General features: G+C 36.9%; 2 protein-coding genes across 3 annotated transcripts in view; both read right to left on the reverse strand.

The window, feature by feature from the left end:
* RNF128 (ring finger protein 128) overlaps window positions 1-1,995 on the reverse strand; it is a 115,454-nt gene extending 113,459 nt beyond the window's left edge. The window contains exon 1 of the mRNA XM_044235470.1: window positions 1,279-1,995. Within this exon, the coding sequence (XP_044091405.1) occupies window positions 1,279-1,684 (406 nt within the window). The 5' untranslated portion in view covers window positions 1,685-1,995. The remainder of the gene's footprint in view (window positions 1-1,278) is intronic.
* Window positions 1,996-10,098: 8,103 nt separating this feature from the next.
* Window positions 10,099-13,464, reverse strand: part of RADX (RPA1 related single stranded DNA binding protein, X-linked) — a 78,809-nt gene continuing 75,443 nt past the window's right edge. For both annotated transcript variants that reach the window (XM_044235405.1, XM_044235404.1), the window contains exon 14: window positions 10,099-11,385. In XM_044235405.1, coding sequence (XP_044091340.1) covers window positions 11,255-11,385 — 131 coding nt within the window. In that variant the 3' untranslated portion in view covers window positions 10,099-11,254. The remainder of the gene's footprint in view (window positions 11,386-13,464) is intronic.

Genomic DNA, 13,464 nt, shown 5'->3' on the forward strand with positions numbered 1-13,464 from the left:
TGTAAAAATGTAGGAACATGCATGGAAGCCTTCTGGAGACCTCTGAAGTTCAAAAGAAGAAAAGTGTGAATGCCTAAGTTCTGGGAGTGTCTAGAATATATTATAAAAGGTAGCAAGTGGAGTTTTGTACATTTATGATAACTTGGTACTGCTGAAAGATCGTCTTTACCAGGTGTTTTGATACCCAGGGAAACAATCAGCTTGTTTATCCTACATTAGTACTAAACTGCCATACTGCATGTGTATAACCTGCATGCTCCAATCGCTACTATTCTTAACACAAATTTGATTTACTCTCTTTTGCAATTCTGAAATGTGTTGAATTTACATTAATTTCCTTAGGGCTCAAGTTTGGTAGTGATAACCAATTATCCTGATATTGTGTGCTTCCAGTTCTTACCCTGTTTGAAATTATTGCCTTTTATTTCCCTCTTTAGCTATTTGGGGCTAAAAATACCCATTCTTACCCACACTATAGAAAACTTGGGTAAGAAACCTACTTCTTTACTATTTTAAGTATCATTTATTTGGAAAGTGGCATTGTTTTACAAAACAAATAAAATAAAAACAATAATTCATGGAAGTAAATTCCAGTAGCAAGTTGATAAATTAGATGGTTATACTTACTTATGAAGTCCTAAGGAAATACTTATAAGGGAAACTTTTACTTTTGATGTAAATTTTGGTGTGATCTTATTTCTACCATGCCTTTTCCAATGTATACTCTTTTTAGAGAGTAGTTTAATATGTATTAGTCCCACAAACATTCAAATCTCATATGCACACAGCAGATAGTCAGATTCCCATTTCTCTAAACATTTTGTGTACTTACAATATGTTATTGTTTACTTATAATAATCAGTTTTGTAGTTACTGCATACTTGAATACATACAATTCTTTCTGTCTGAGAAAATGAATCAAACTGAAAAGCACAAATTGAAAATGGAATTAAAATATTTAAGTTTTCTTTAATGTTTAGAAGTAAGTTATTACATAACTGTTTTCTTCAAAAACAGTTATGTAATAAACAGTGAGCAAACTAATACAACTAAGAAAATCGTGAAAGGAATATAGAGATCACTTCATGAATTGCTTTTGTCTTTGGAACAAATTAATTACAAGTATTAATTAAGGGATAATAGTGCTGGGCAAAAAAGAAAAAAAAATTAAATCATTTTTACAATGTCATTGCCAGATCCTAGAGTAATTCTAGATTGAAATACCATTTTAAGATAAACAAAGACACAAATCCTCTTTAGGACTCGGTCATTACTTACCGAAATTTGCCATCTGTATTGTCTGGTTGCCAGTGTCTGGAACATTGTAAATCACAACAGCATCTGCGTTTCTTCTGCCCGCTGCTTGAATTTTTTCCGAAAATGTACAATTACCTCTTTCTATCAGTGCAATCCAGGGACTGTTAGTATTAGTAAACTCAGTGTTGTAGTCACAAGCTTGGTAGTTATTGTTCTTGGGGATGCCCACCACCCCCATAGCATTAGCCACTGGTGAGGCTAATCCATAAACACCACATTCACACCTCTCTATCGTAGTGTAGTTGCTGGTTTCATTGTAATAAGTCACAGTCACATAGGCATTCATTGAAAAAGACGCTGTGATTTTAAATAAAAAGGTAAAAATTACAAGCAGCCGAAAACAACTGGACTTATTCTCCTGGTTCATTGCTTGTTCATCTGAGCATAAAACTTAAGATGTCTTCTGGTATTTCCAACTATCAGTCACCATTTGTCCACTCAGGTCCCCGCTAGGCAGAAGTTTGAAATTTCAGTTGCAAGTAGGTAACTGATCTCACCTCAAGCAACATAAGCTCTGAATACATCAGCTCTATTTCACTTTAGTTATCTACGTTCTCCCTTGCCTGCCCCTCCTCCAACTGTACACACGTAACCTTTAACCAGGACTACGTTAGCAATAAATAACACCATAAACTTTATTCTACATGTCAACTTATCAGGATTGGATGACTTCCTGCACTGAGATTTTTTTCTTAATGTGCCAGCTAATGCACGTTCATAAACATGGAGTGGATCGGAATGAGGAACTGGACTCTTGGGAATCCCACGTGACGAGGCTGAAAGTCACCTCTCTCAGATTATCTAAAACAAACTGGTTTTCCAAGCCCTGCTGAAATATGCTATCAACCAGTCCAGCCAGGAGTTAAGACCCAGAAGTTTAACTGCTACGGTAGAAGTAGAATTGATTTTATAGCCCTTCCTCCTCTTACTTCTTTGTGGAATTTTTCTTAACAGGCTCCCCAAGGAATATCTTCTGCCACCTTGTTTATTCGTTGAAAAGTCAACATATTCAGTGGCTAGGGATCCTTTTAAGTACAGTGCCTTGCCCGTGGTAGGCGCTCAAATATTTGTTGATTGCCTGATACCTGAGTTGCAGCATTCCATTAATTTTTATGTCCCATGTGTTATACTGTAACGAAAGATTGGTCAAGGTTTAATTTTGAATATTTAGTATTTTTAATTCTGGTGCTTTCAGATATCTAGACAGACTTATTTATTTTGTCACTTCCTTTATTGTAAGCTCTGCTTTTAATCAGGAGTGCAACTGATATGTATTGCTGAAGGGTCAACTGGTCTGGCCAAGTGGCTGGGCTAGGGAGATTGCAATATGTGCCAAGGGCTGGTGAAGAAGTTGATAAATTGACAAGACAGAGATAGCAGGAGTCTGGGCCAAAAGTCAGCAAATGAGACAAACAGGCATCAGGCTTTCAGAGAAGCTGAGGACACCAGGTCAAAAGGAAAGCAGGCACAATGGTAGTCTGAAGTCCAAGGGAAGTAGTCTGGAACTAGAGAGACTCCTAGAGCCAGGGGAACAGGAAAACAGAAAATAGGAAAATGGGAGACATTGTTGAGTGAGATAATCAATGAATATATTTCTTCCCCTACTTCTTGTCCATCCTTAGGCATCTGAGATAACAGCGTTGGAGTGGACCCTGCAGTAGGAATGAACAGAAAGATATTTCTTCCCCTACTTCTTGTCTGTCCTTAGGCATCTGAGATAACAGCGTTGGAGTGGACCCTGTGGTAGGAATGATCCCTTCTATTCAGCAGAAGGGAGGAGTTCAGGAAATGTGCAATAGAAACTGATGAATAAATCTCAACAGATGCACGCTACAGATTTAAGCTTTCTATCCTATCATAGCTGTCGATTACTCACCTGTACATCCCCTTCCCTGTTATTATAAGCACCTTACACATAGTAATCGGTTAATAATTATTCATGGAATTGAACAGGAAAGTTTAAAGGTCTAGGTGTATTAGCTTGTGGTCTACTTAAGAGTAAACACAAAAAGTTGAACATTTTGCTATTAGGACTATGATTTTGATGTTCAAACTCATAAGAAAGCCTGTCTTCACTGGACAAAGAAAACTGTCATATTGAAAAGGGAAGTGTTACTATGGACAAATCTATTAGTTTGCTGATTGTTGATAGACATCTCTGATAAATGCAACATCAGCATGCAATATGCAAATAATTAGTCAAGTCCTAGAAATTTAACTTTTGCTTTTCCTACCAGGTATTAAATTGCTTCTCAAGGAAAAACGTCTCATGAAATAGTTTAAAAACAGATTAGTGAGAAATTAAATCTAAATTCATTAGGACTTAAGTTTTGTTCATTGTAACTTAATAGTTTCAAATCTTCAGATTATATTTTTTGCAGAAGTTAAGTCATTACAGGCCTTAAAAATGACAACTTCCTTGTAACACTTTGTGGCAGTGCTGGTACATTAAAAACGATTTTACTAAACTACTTAAAATTGTTCTGAAGGTTGAAATGCATGAATTTCTTCGGTAACCAGCATCATATATCTTTTTTTAAAAAAAATATTTTATTTATTTATTTGACAGACAGAGATCACAAGTAGGCAGAGAGGGAGGCAGAGAGAGAGGAGGAAGCAGGCTCCCTGCTGAGCAGAGAGCCCGATGCGGGGCTTGATCCCAGGACCCTGGGATCATGACCTGAGCTGAAAGCAGAGGCTTTAACCCACTGAGCCACCGAGGCGCCCCCAGCATCATATATCTTGTACAAGGTGCATTTATGTTTCCTTTTATGACATTCAGAGAGAGAGTTGTAACTTACAAACATAATCTTAGATTGTTTTTGAAAATTTGCAGTTAAGTAAAATTAGTCCCAGAAAAATAAACACCTGCCAATGTAATTTTTATGTTAACTCTTAAGGTAATTTGCTGGGGTGTGAGAGGTCTAGTTCTTTTTCAGTGTTTTTTTTTTTAAGATTTTATATATTTGAGAGAGAGAGAGAGAGAGAAAGCACGCATGCACATGCATGTGAGAGTGAGAGCACAAGTGGGAGGGAGGGGCAGAGGGAGAGGGAGAAGCAGACTCCCTGTAGAGCGGGGAGTCTGTTTCGGGGCTTGATCCCAGGACACTGAGATCATGACCTGAGGTGAAGGCAGATGCCTACCTGACTGAGCCACTTAGGTACCCCTGAAGTTTTGTTTGTGGAACACCTACATTATACTCACCTGGAATTTCATTTAAGTGAAGATTTCTGGGTTCCACCCCCAATCATCCTGAATCAGAAACTGAGGAAAATATCTAGGAATTCACGTTTTAAATGAGCTCTCCAGGTAATTCTTATGCACTTGACAATTTGAGAACTTGAAAGCATAAACTTGTACATGAAAAAAACAGTACAGGATCGTAGTTTTGACAGATTTGGTGCTGTCATTTTATTTCAACCTCATTGTGCTTCAGCTTCCAATCTATATTGTATCTATATAGTGTACATCTACATATTGTATGATCTATATTTGTGTGTTTCTTTGTACTTCAGGTGGTAGTCTGAACATTTTTTTAAGTATATTGCAAACCCAAAGTTGGCACAAGTGCTGATTCTGCAACAGCTACTATTTTATCCTCAGGAAAATAAAAACCTCTCTGGGACTTTTTCTTCATTTACACCATAAAAGAGGTTAGATTAGAGTTTATTTATCCATAAGATGGATATCCATAAGATGGATCTTTATCCATAAGATCTTTTCCAGATCTGATATGCTAGAACTCTGAAAATAAAAGTTGTTTAGAAACTATCAATTTTTAAAAAGATTTTATTTATTTATTTGGGGGCTGCTGAGTGGGAGGGGCAGAGGAAGAAGAGAATCTAAGACTCTGCACTGAGTGTGGAGCCCAACACAGGGCTTGATCTCATGACCCTGAGATCAAGACCTGAGCCAAAATCAAGAATTGGATGCTTAAACAGCTGAGCCACTGAGGTGCCCTGAGGGGTTTGAAGTGGCGGGGGGGGGGTGGGAGGTTGGGGTACCAGGTGGTGGGTATTATAGAGGGCACAGCTTGCATGGAACACTGGGTGTGGTGAAAAAATAATGAATACTGTTTTTCTGAAAATAAATAAATTGGGGGGAAAAACTATCAATTTTTAATTTTTCCTTCCTTTCAGCACAATTTATGATGAAACTGCATTGAAAGTAGCTGAAATCATAGCACCTAAAACCAAGGTAAATTCAAAGTGTTGGTTAAAGCTTGAGCTTTAATAAAATTGAAAAGTGCTCTAAACAGTGCTGTATAGCAGTGGCTTTCAAACTTGTCTGCGTATTAGAATCACCTGGGCAGCTAGCTGTTAACTACCTTGATGCCCAGGTTACAGCCCAACCAGAAACTTAGGCATAGCAATTTTTCAAATTGCCAGGTAATACCAACGTGAAGCCAAGTTTGAGAACCACTGCTATACAGTATTGTTCAAACATTTAATATTCCTGGACTTTTTCGATTACTTGTATCTTAATATTAAGGACCTTAATAAGTATTAAATATCTTAGCAAAAGTACATAATTAGTATTAATAAAAGCATAGAGAAGGGAATTATTCATCTCTTATGCAAAGAACATTTCAAATTTCTCCATATGATTGAATGACACTTATGGCAAACCCATAATTGGAAGATGAGGAAGCACAGAGTTGCATTTCTAATAGAATGCAGGTAGCCCTTGATTATTCATAGCAAACTTCCACTTCTGGGCTGGATGACTCTAACTTGGTGTATGTTCAAAAGGAATAAAAATTAATTGTAATATTAGCCCAAGCCAAATAAAAGAAATAACTGAGATCTGATATTACAAAATCACTTGATGTCCAAAGTCAAATATGCCTAGGAACATATGACAGCAAAGCTACATCTTACTTGGGAAATAAATTGCCTTTGTGATTTTGAGGGGGGAAGGGAAGCATTTTGTGGGTTAAAATTTTTTCAGTGGAATTTGTTAAGAACTGGACCATTAGAACTGGGCAAGATGCCTGAATGTATATTTTAATGTTATCTCTGAAGTTTATATGGACTGTATATCTAGCGGGTCCTCTTGTTTTTACTTCTACCCACTGCATTAGTAGTATATAGGTTGGACTGCTGACCAGAGACCCCAAATAGTGGTGACATAAACAAGATAGTTTATCTTTCTCTCATGTAATAGCCCGAACAGTTAAGAAGTACAAAGCTGGTATGGCAGATCCACATCAGGGACATAGGCTCCTACTAGCTGGTTGGGCTGACATCCTTATAATGTTGCTCTTCCTCTGCAAGACAGATGTCTCACCACCATGCTCACATTTTAGTCAGTGGGGAAGGGAGGTAAAGGGAAAGAGAGCATTTTCTTACAGCCTTTGGGAAATTGGTTAGTAATTGTACAGATCACTTATGCTTACTTCTGAGCTTAGTCAGAACTTAGTGGCAAGGCCATATCTAACAACAAAGGAACCAGGGGAAAGTATTGTAGGTAGCTATGTTCCGAGCTAAAAATTGACAGATCTACTACTATAGAAGAAAATAGTTATTAGGGTCAAGTAACAGTCTCTGTCAACCTCTTTATAACCATTCTCCTTCCAGGAGACAGTGACCATTCTAAAACAAATTGAATCATGGCGCATATGGCCACAAACTGTATAATAGCTTCCCAGTGCTCTGAAGATACATACTAAAATCCTTACTATGGCCTACAAGGCTCTGCATAGCCTGCAAGAGGTTTGGTCTCTTTGCTTGTCTCCTCTTGTACCCCACTTTCTGCACTCCAGCCTCATCAGTTCTCATTCAAGTCCCCAAATACACATTCACTTTCCCAGGAAAAACTTTCCCAAGTGCCCCCCACCCCCAACTTGGCTTCCTTTGTCATAAAGCTCTAATATAAAGCACATATCTTTTCTCTGTAGCACTTAGCTCACTTATTTGTATAATTACTTGAATGTCTCTCTCCTCCACAACACTGTAAGCTCTATGAGAGTGGGAGCCATGTATTTTTGCTTCGTACTGTGTTGTGTTCCTAGTGCTCACCCAGTACTTGTCGCAGAGTGAGCATTCAAACACTTGGATATATGTTGCAATAGTTCAGCTTATTATTTTATGAGCCCCAGGATTTGGAGAAGTTTATCTCACAGCGATCTGATATATTATGTGAAATTATACTCTTCCTCAAACATTTTACTCTGTGTTCATATTAGAGCTTAAAGAAACAGACCTCAGAGTTATAAGCCTAAACTTCTAATTTAATTGCTTGGACAATTTTACATTAAACCATTTAGTCTTTTTCTGTTTTGTTCCCCATTACGAAAGAGATATTACAGCCTTGTTGGGGGTAACTTCTAGATCCGAAGCTACTAGGAGTCAGATGTAGTCATCTCAGAATAGCATCGGAGGTACTCAAATTCTTTAAAAGGTGTTGCTTGATTTTCAGTGAAGATGTGCATATCATTACAAAAAGCTAAAATATTTCAGATTTCTGTCTTAGAAAAAATATATATCAGCGAAAAGGCAACAAGTTAGGAAAAACACTAGCAGTAAAAAAAAATAAAAACAAAAACAAAAGCAAACAAACCCTGGGATGAAAAAATTTCAATTGTTTTTTATTACACTGAGCTTCTATAATTGATAAATGGTCTAATCATATTAAAATGTTCTTCATAGAAAACCACATCTTCATAAAACACATAAAAGTAACACAAATACATTTTCAGTGTTCTATTAACTGTATTAATAGACCCAAAGAATCATAATACTGGTTGGCACCATTATTTTGCAAATTTTACAATTAAGGAAACTAAGGCCTTGAAGTTTAAATGGCTTTCCATAAAATTTCTCAGGCATTTAGAGACAGAGCTGTGGTTAGCTTTAAATCTGTTTTTTCAAAATCTACTTTTCATTTCTTTAGTGTAAAGGAAAACAGAAGCTTAAGGCTAGAAGTGGTGTCAACATAATAAGAGTGAAGATAACATAATGAGTGTTATGACCTGGACCAAGAGATGAGTTTATAAGTAATGTTTCTATTTTGGACAATAGACAAATATAATATTACTTGACTCGAAGATAATCTTGAAGAACTGGAATCTTCAGACAATACCCAAATTTGGTTTTGTTTTTTAATTTTTTAACCTTTTCCCCTAAAATTTCTTTACTAAAAGCAGTTAATTACTGAAATATTCAGGACTGGGGGAGACTGGGAGGTTCAGTCCATTGAGCATCTGCCTTCTGCTCATGTCATGATCCCAGTGTCCTGGGATGGAGTCCTCATTGGGCATCCCCCTGGGTGGGGGAGTCTGCTTCTCCCTCTGCCTCTGCCCCTCCCCACCACTTGTGCTCTCCTCTCTCTCTCTCAGATAAATAAATAAATGAAATCTTAAAAAAAATAGATATAAACTGGGGGTTTTGGAAGGGAGGTGGGTGGGGGTATGGGTAATCCTGGTGGTAGGTATTAAGGAGGGCATGTATTGCATGGAGCACTGGGTGTGGTACATAAACAATGAATTTTGGAACACTGAAAAAATAAAATTAAAAAAAATCAGGACTCAATAATATATATTTTACTTCCCATCAGTGTACCTGCAAATTCTTGGGTAGCAATGTTTAAGGAAGGAAAAAAGAAAAAAAATGTACCTAAAAAGCAAACCAGTGAAAAAGCAACCAGTACAAACCACAGAAATGACTTTAGAATAACAGAATCGGTTATAACATTGGTCCATATTGGCAGAGGTTATATAGCTCAAAATATCAAATGTTGTTACTGTCATCAAATAAAGGTGACACTAATTTCTTAGAAGTCCTTTTCTTTTTCTTTTTTACAAGATTTTATTTATTTATTTGACAGAGAGAGATCACAAGTAGGCAGAGAGGCAGGCAGAGAGAGAGAGAGAGAGAGAGAGGAAGGGAAGCAGGCTCCCTGCTGAGCAGAGAGCCTGAGCGATGTGGGGCTCAATCCCAGGGCCCTGGGATCATGACCTCAGCTGAAGGCAGAGGCTTTAACCCACTGAGCCACCCAGAAGTCCTTTTTTAATAAGAATAAAATGAATGCAGGATAATTCCATAAAAGAAATAAAAATAGCAGGGATAACAGGTGCTCAGATTCTTTCTTTCATAGGTTACTAAAGGATTTCAATGCATATAGCTCATCTGCCATCTAAAGTGAGAGACTATGGTTCTCCAGTAGATTATATAATATTTCACAATTTACTAATTGATTCCTTAATTTGAAAGTGACATCATGGTAATATATTTGTGTGGCTTTGGAATTAATGAATACATTTTCACTTGAAGGTAAGTTCTTGTGATGGTAGTTTGGTATTTTCTTAGGAAATGCTACCATAGCTATCCCACTTTAAAATACCAAAAATGTGGACACAGACATGTAACTCCAAATTTAGATAGAAATGCTTCTAGAATATAAAATAAATTGCCAGGGAAGCTGTTTTTAAGATCCTAAATTTTCAAAAATTGTTCATATTTCTTAATCAATATGAGAACAAAAATTATACCCGTTAAGGTGTGTAGCTTTGAAATCTCAGCCTGAGGTTTTTCTTCAATAGCCATGTAAGTATTAATTTTTCCCTTCCACAACATTTACATGTCAGTAAAATTGAATTCCTGTTTAAAGTTTATGATAGTTTAATAGAGAAACCCAGATTCCATTTGATAAACAAGTCTTCAACCCACATGGAAGAATCATATTGGTTCATTTAACAAGTATATGTAGTCTATCATAGGCCAAAAAATATGGAAGAGGGATGTCAAATACATTAAAAATGAGACAAGAGACCAAAAAACTTACTGTTTTAACTTTAATAATACACTCAAAATTTTAACACAAGAAGTCACTATTTTAATTAACATTTAAACACAATTATAAGGAACAAAATGCTGAATGCCTTGATGAACAAAGTACAGCATCTGTCTTTAGATTCACAAGCTGCCCAGAACATTTAAAATATATAGCATATGAAGTCACAGAACCAGAGGGCTAGAAGAAAACCCCACAAGGTAATTGCTTATCTAGATTGATTGATCTTGACATTGAATACTTTTTAACTCATGTGATGGTCATTTTGGTCATCTAACTAACCACATAACTGTCAACCACAGGGCTTTGCAAATGTGGAATGGTGATTTACAGTTAAAACGAAGTATAATAGATAAACAGAATAAAATCCCCTTAGTCACTGTTTTATATTTTCAATATGCACACTTTAAATGTTAATATGAGATAAAATTTCACTATTTAAACTCACATTACATGTACCAAAACTACACATGAATATAGCAAAAGTGGAAACCCACGTAGCCTCTGGCTTTTAAGCTCACACACTGGTCAAAACATTTAGAAATTTGAAGGATAAAAGTCACAATAAAGAGTGAAAAGCCTTAAGACAATTTAACACGCTCGTTGTACAGCTGACCAAACTAAGGACCAAGGCAACCGGACCATAACAATCCATGTGTGCTTTTTGAAAATGACAGTAACCATCACAGTCATGAGAAATGCAGGTTGACCACTTTAGGAGAATTTAATCTTCAAATTAGCAATTCAGAATTTCCCACTATAGGTGAAGAAAAGTGGAAGGATATTAAATATTCACGAGAAGTTAACTCTTATAAGTCAGGATGCCTTAGGCTGAGGCTTGAGAATAAAAGCACTTCACGAATAGAATAGTGAACACAAATCATTACAAGTCAAGATAATAGTTATATAGAAGAAAGGTAAATTTTCTTGATACACAAAAATTGTTTTGATGAACTTTTCAGTAATGAATTTAAAATGAACTGCGTTAGCTTCAAACACAAGAGGAACATAAACTACTTAATAACTTTAGAGCTTATGTAATATTCTTGCCAAAAAACAGTTGCTGAAATTACCAACAAAATGAGAGAATATCTTTAAAGCAGTGCCCTCCTTATAACCTGTAATCATTTCACTTGCCAATTTTTAAGAAGTATTAGTTGGACTATAAATCCTGTGCAGGTAGACTTCTACTTTATTGTTACCCAAATTACAGATATCCAAGATACCGACGATATGCACTCTATCCAGTCTACTTGCAGCTTTTATAATATCACCTAAAAATAAAAAGCAGATGGTAAGTATTGTAAAATAGTTAAATATTTACTTGGATTTAGTATCACATAAGCTGACTTTTTTTCTTATAACATTAACAAATGTCCCTCATCTTCCCTCCAATTTGTCACATATTCATCAAAGTTACATTATGGTAACTTCTGCACATAGCAATGAATATATCACACAGATGCTACTATTAATGTCAAGATATGGGCTGGTACTCCAAAGCCATATTTAGTTATTTTTACTTTTCAAATCTTTTTGGTGGACTAAAGTAAGTGTGTATTTTTTCAGGGTTATTTATATGGTACCAAGTAAGCAACTTACTGTTTACACTTCAAGGGAGTACAAAAATAACTTTTTCTATTTAGAATTTAATTGTCAATTCTTTACAAAACTTAATAGATGTAAAGCAAACTACATGTAGTTGAAGTTTTTTTAAAGGATATTTCCTCTGAAACAGCTTTATTAACTAACACTTAGCTTTGTATACTCATAAGAAGCTCTACCAAAAATGGATCAGGTAAAGGACATTACTGTATATGGTGGAGTAGGCAGTTTCAGAGCTGTGTCCCTACCACTAACTTACGGGCTGACAAAAACTCTCAGATCAACTTCTGCAGAACTCTGGCGTCTATACAAGAACTTAAAACAATCAGGGGAAAGATTAATAGAGAAAGAGCTGCTGTACTGTTGTAAGAACGTGCTGAGGTGCTTTAAATTGCCCATGTACTCCCTGTATCAGCAGCAGCCAGGAAGACGGCAGCTAACACTCCTGGTGTAGGCTGTTTGTACCAGATGGTGCCATGCAGAACTTACTCTCAAAGACGTGGTTGTGAGTTTGGACCAACTGGGAAATTCCCTCAAGGGCAGATACAAAAGCTTGCTTTCATTTCACCTGATTTGGGGCATTCCCATAACTGGGGTAGCTTCCCCAGTGGCTTTTGTTGAAAGCATATGGAGACAAAAACATTAGCCAGAGCAGCTGGGGCAAAGTATAAAGTTGGGACAAGCAACAGATCAAAAAGCCTGAGGAGGAAAGGGTTGGGAAAAGACACATGTGGGGGAATAAGGGCTTTTTACAACCTTCTGTGTACACTGGGGCATCAAGAAGCCTACATGCCTAGCGTTGGATGCATACTCAGAAAAGGCCTGAGGAAAACCTCCAAATATTCACCTCTGGCTGACCATCAGGCTCTGCAGAACAGGAAATGAAAGCTAAGGCAGGGCTGTAAACAGCCTGGGAAAGCACTGAACACAGATCCAATGGCAAAAACTGGAGATCATTTTTGTCCTTGTTTTCCTTTTCTCTCCTCTAAATATTTAAAGAAACTCTTCCAAACACCAACTGACCACTACTAAGCTAACAGATCACAGACTTCAATGGCTACACATGACAAAGACTTCATTTTAAGTACGAGAAAATGAAAACATTACACAGAGCCACATGGCTTTGGAATACCAGTCCATATTTTGACATTAATAGTAGCATCTGTGTGATATATTCGTATTGTGCAACCATCACTGCTTTCCATTTTCAGAACTTTTTCATCATCCCAAACAGAAGTTTGCATACCTTTAAAATCTTAACTCCCCATTAGATACCTCTGTTTTACTTTCTGTCTTTATGAATTTGGCCTCAAGACATGTGCTCTTAACCTTCATAGGCTGTAAAGCTGTACCTAAAAGCCAGTGGTGGATATAGGTTTTGTGGGGCCTGAAGGGCATACTGTTTGTTTGTTTATTTATTTATTTATTTATTAAGACTGTTTTTTTGGAGGGTGGGTGGAGAGCACACAGGGAGTGTGAGAGGGAGAAAGAGACTCCCCACTGAGCTGGGAGCCCAATTTGGGGCTTGACTCGGACTCTGGGATCAGGACCTGAGTTGAAGGCAGATGCTCAATAGACTGAGCCACCCAGGTGCCCCAAGGGCATACTATTTAGGATCCCCTTTTAAACATAACAATACTGAAGCAAGTGAGGGCTTCTCAAGCTTAGTCTTTGTTAACATCATTATTAAAGCCACCTCTGTTAGATATGTCACAAAATCTGATGAATGATTTACAACTGTGCAAATT

The sequence above is a fragment of the Neovison vison genome, chromosome X (assembly GCF_020171115.1).
Source record: "Neovison vison isolate M4711 chromosome X, ASM_NN_V1, whole genome shotgun sequence".
Taxonomy (NCBI): Eukaryota; Metazoa; Chordata; class Mammalia; order Carnivora; family Mustelidae; genus Neogale; species Neogale vison.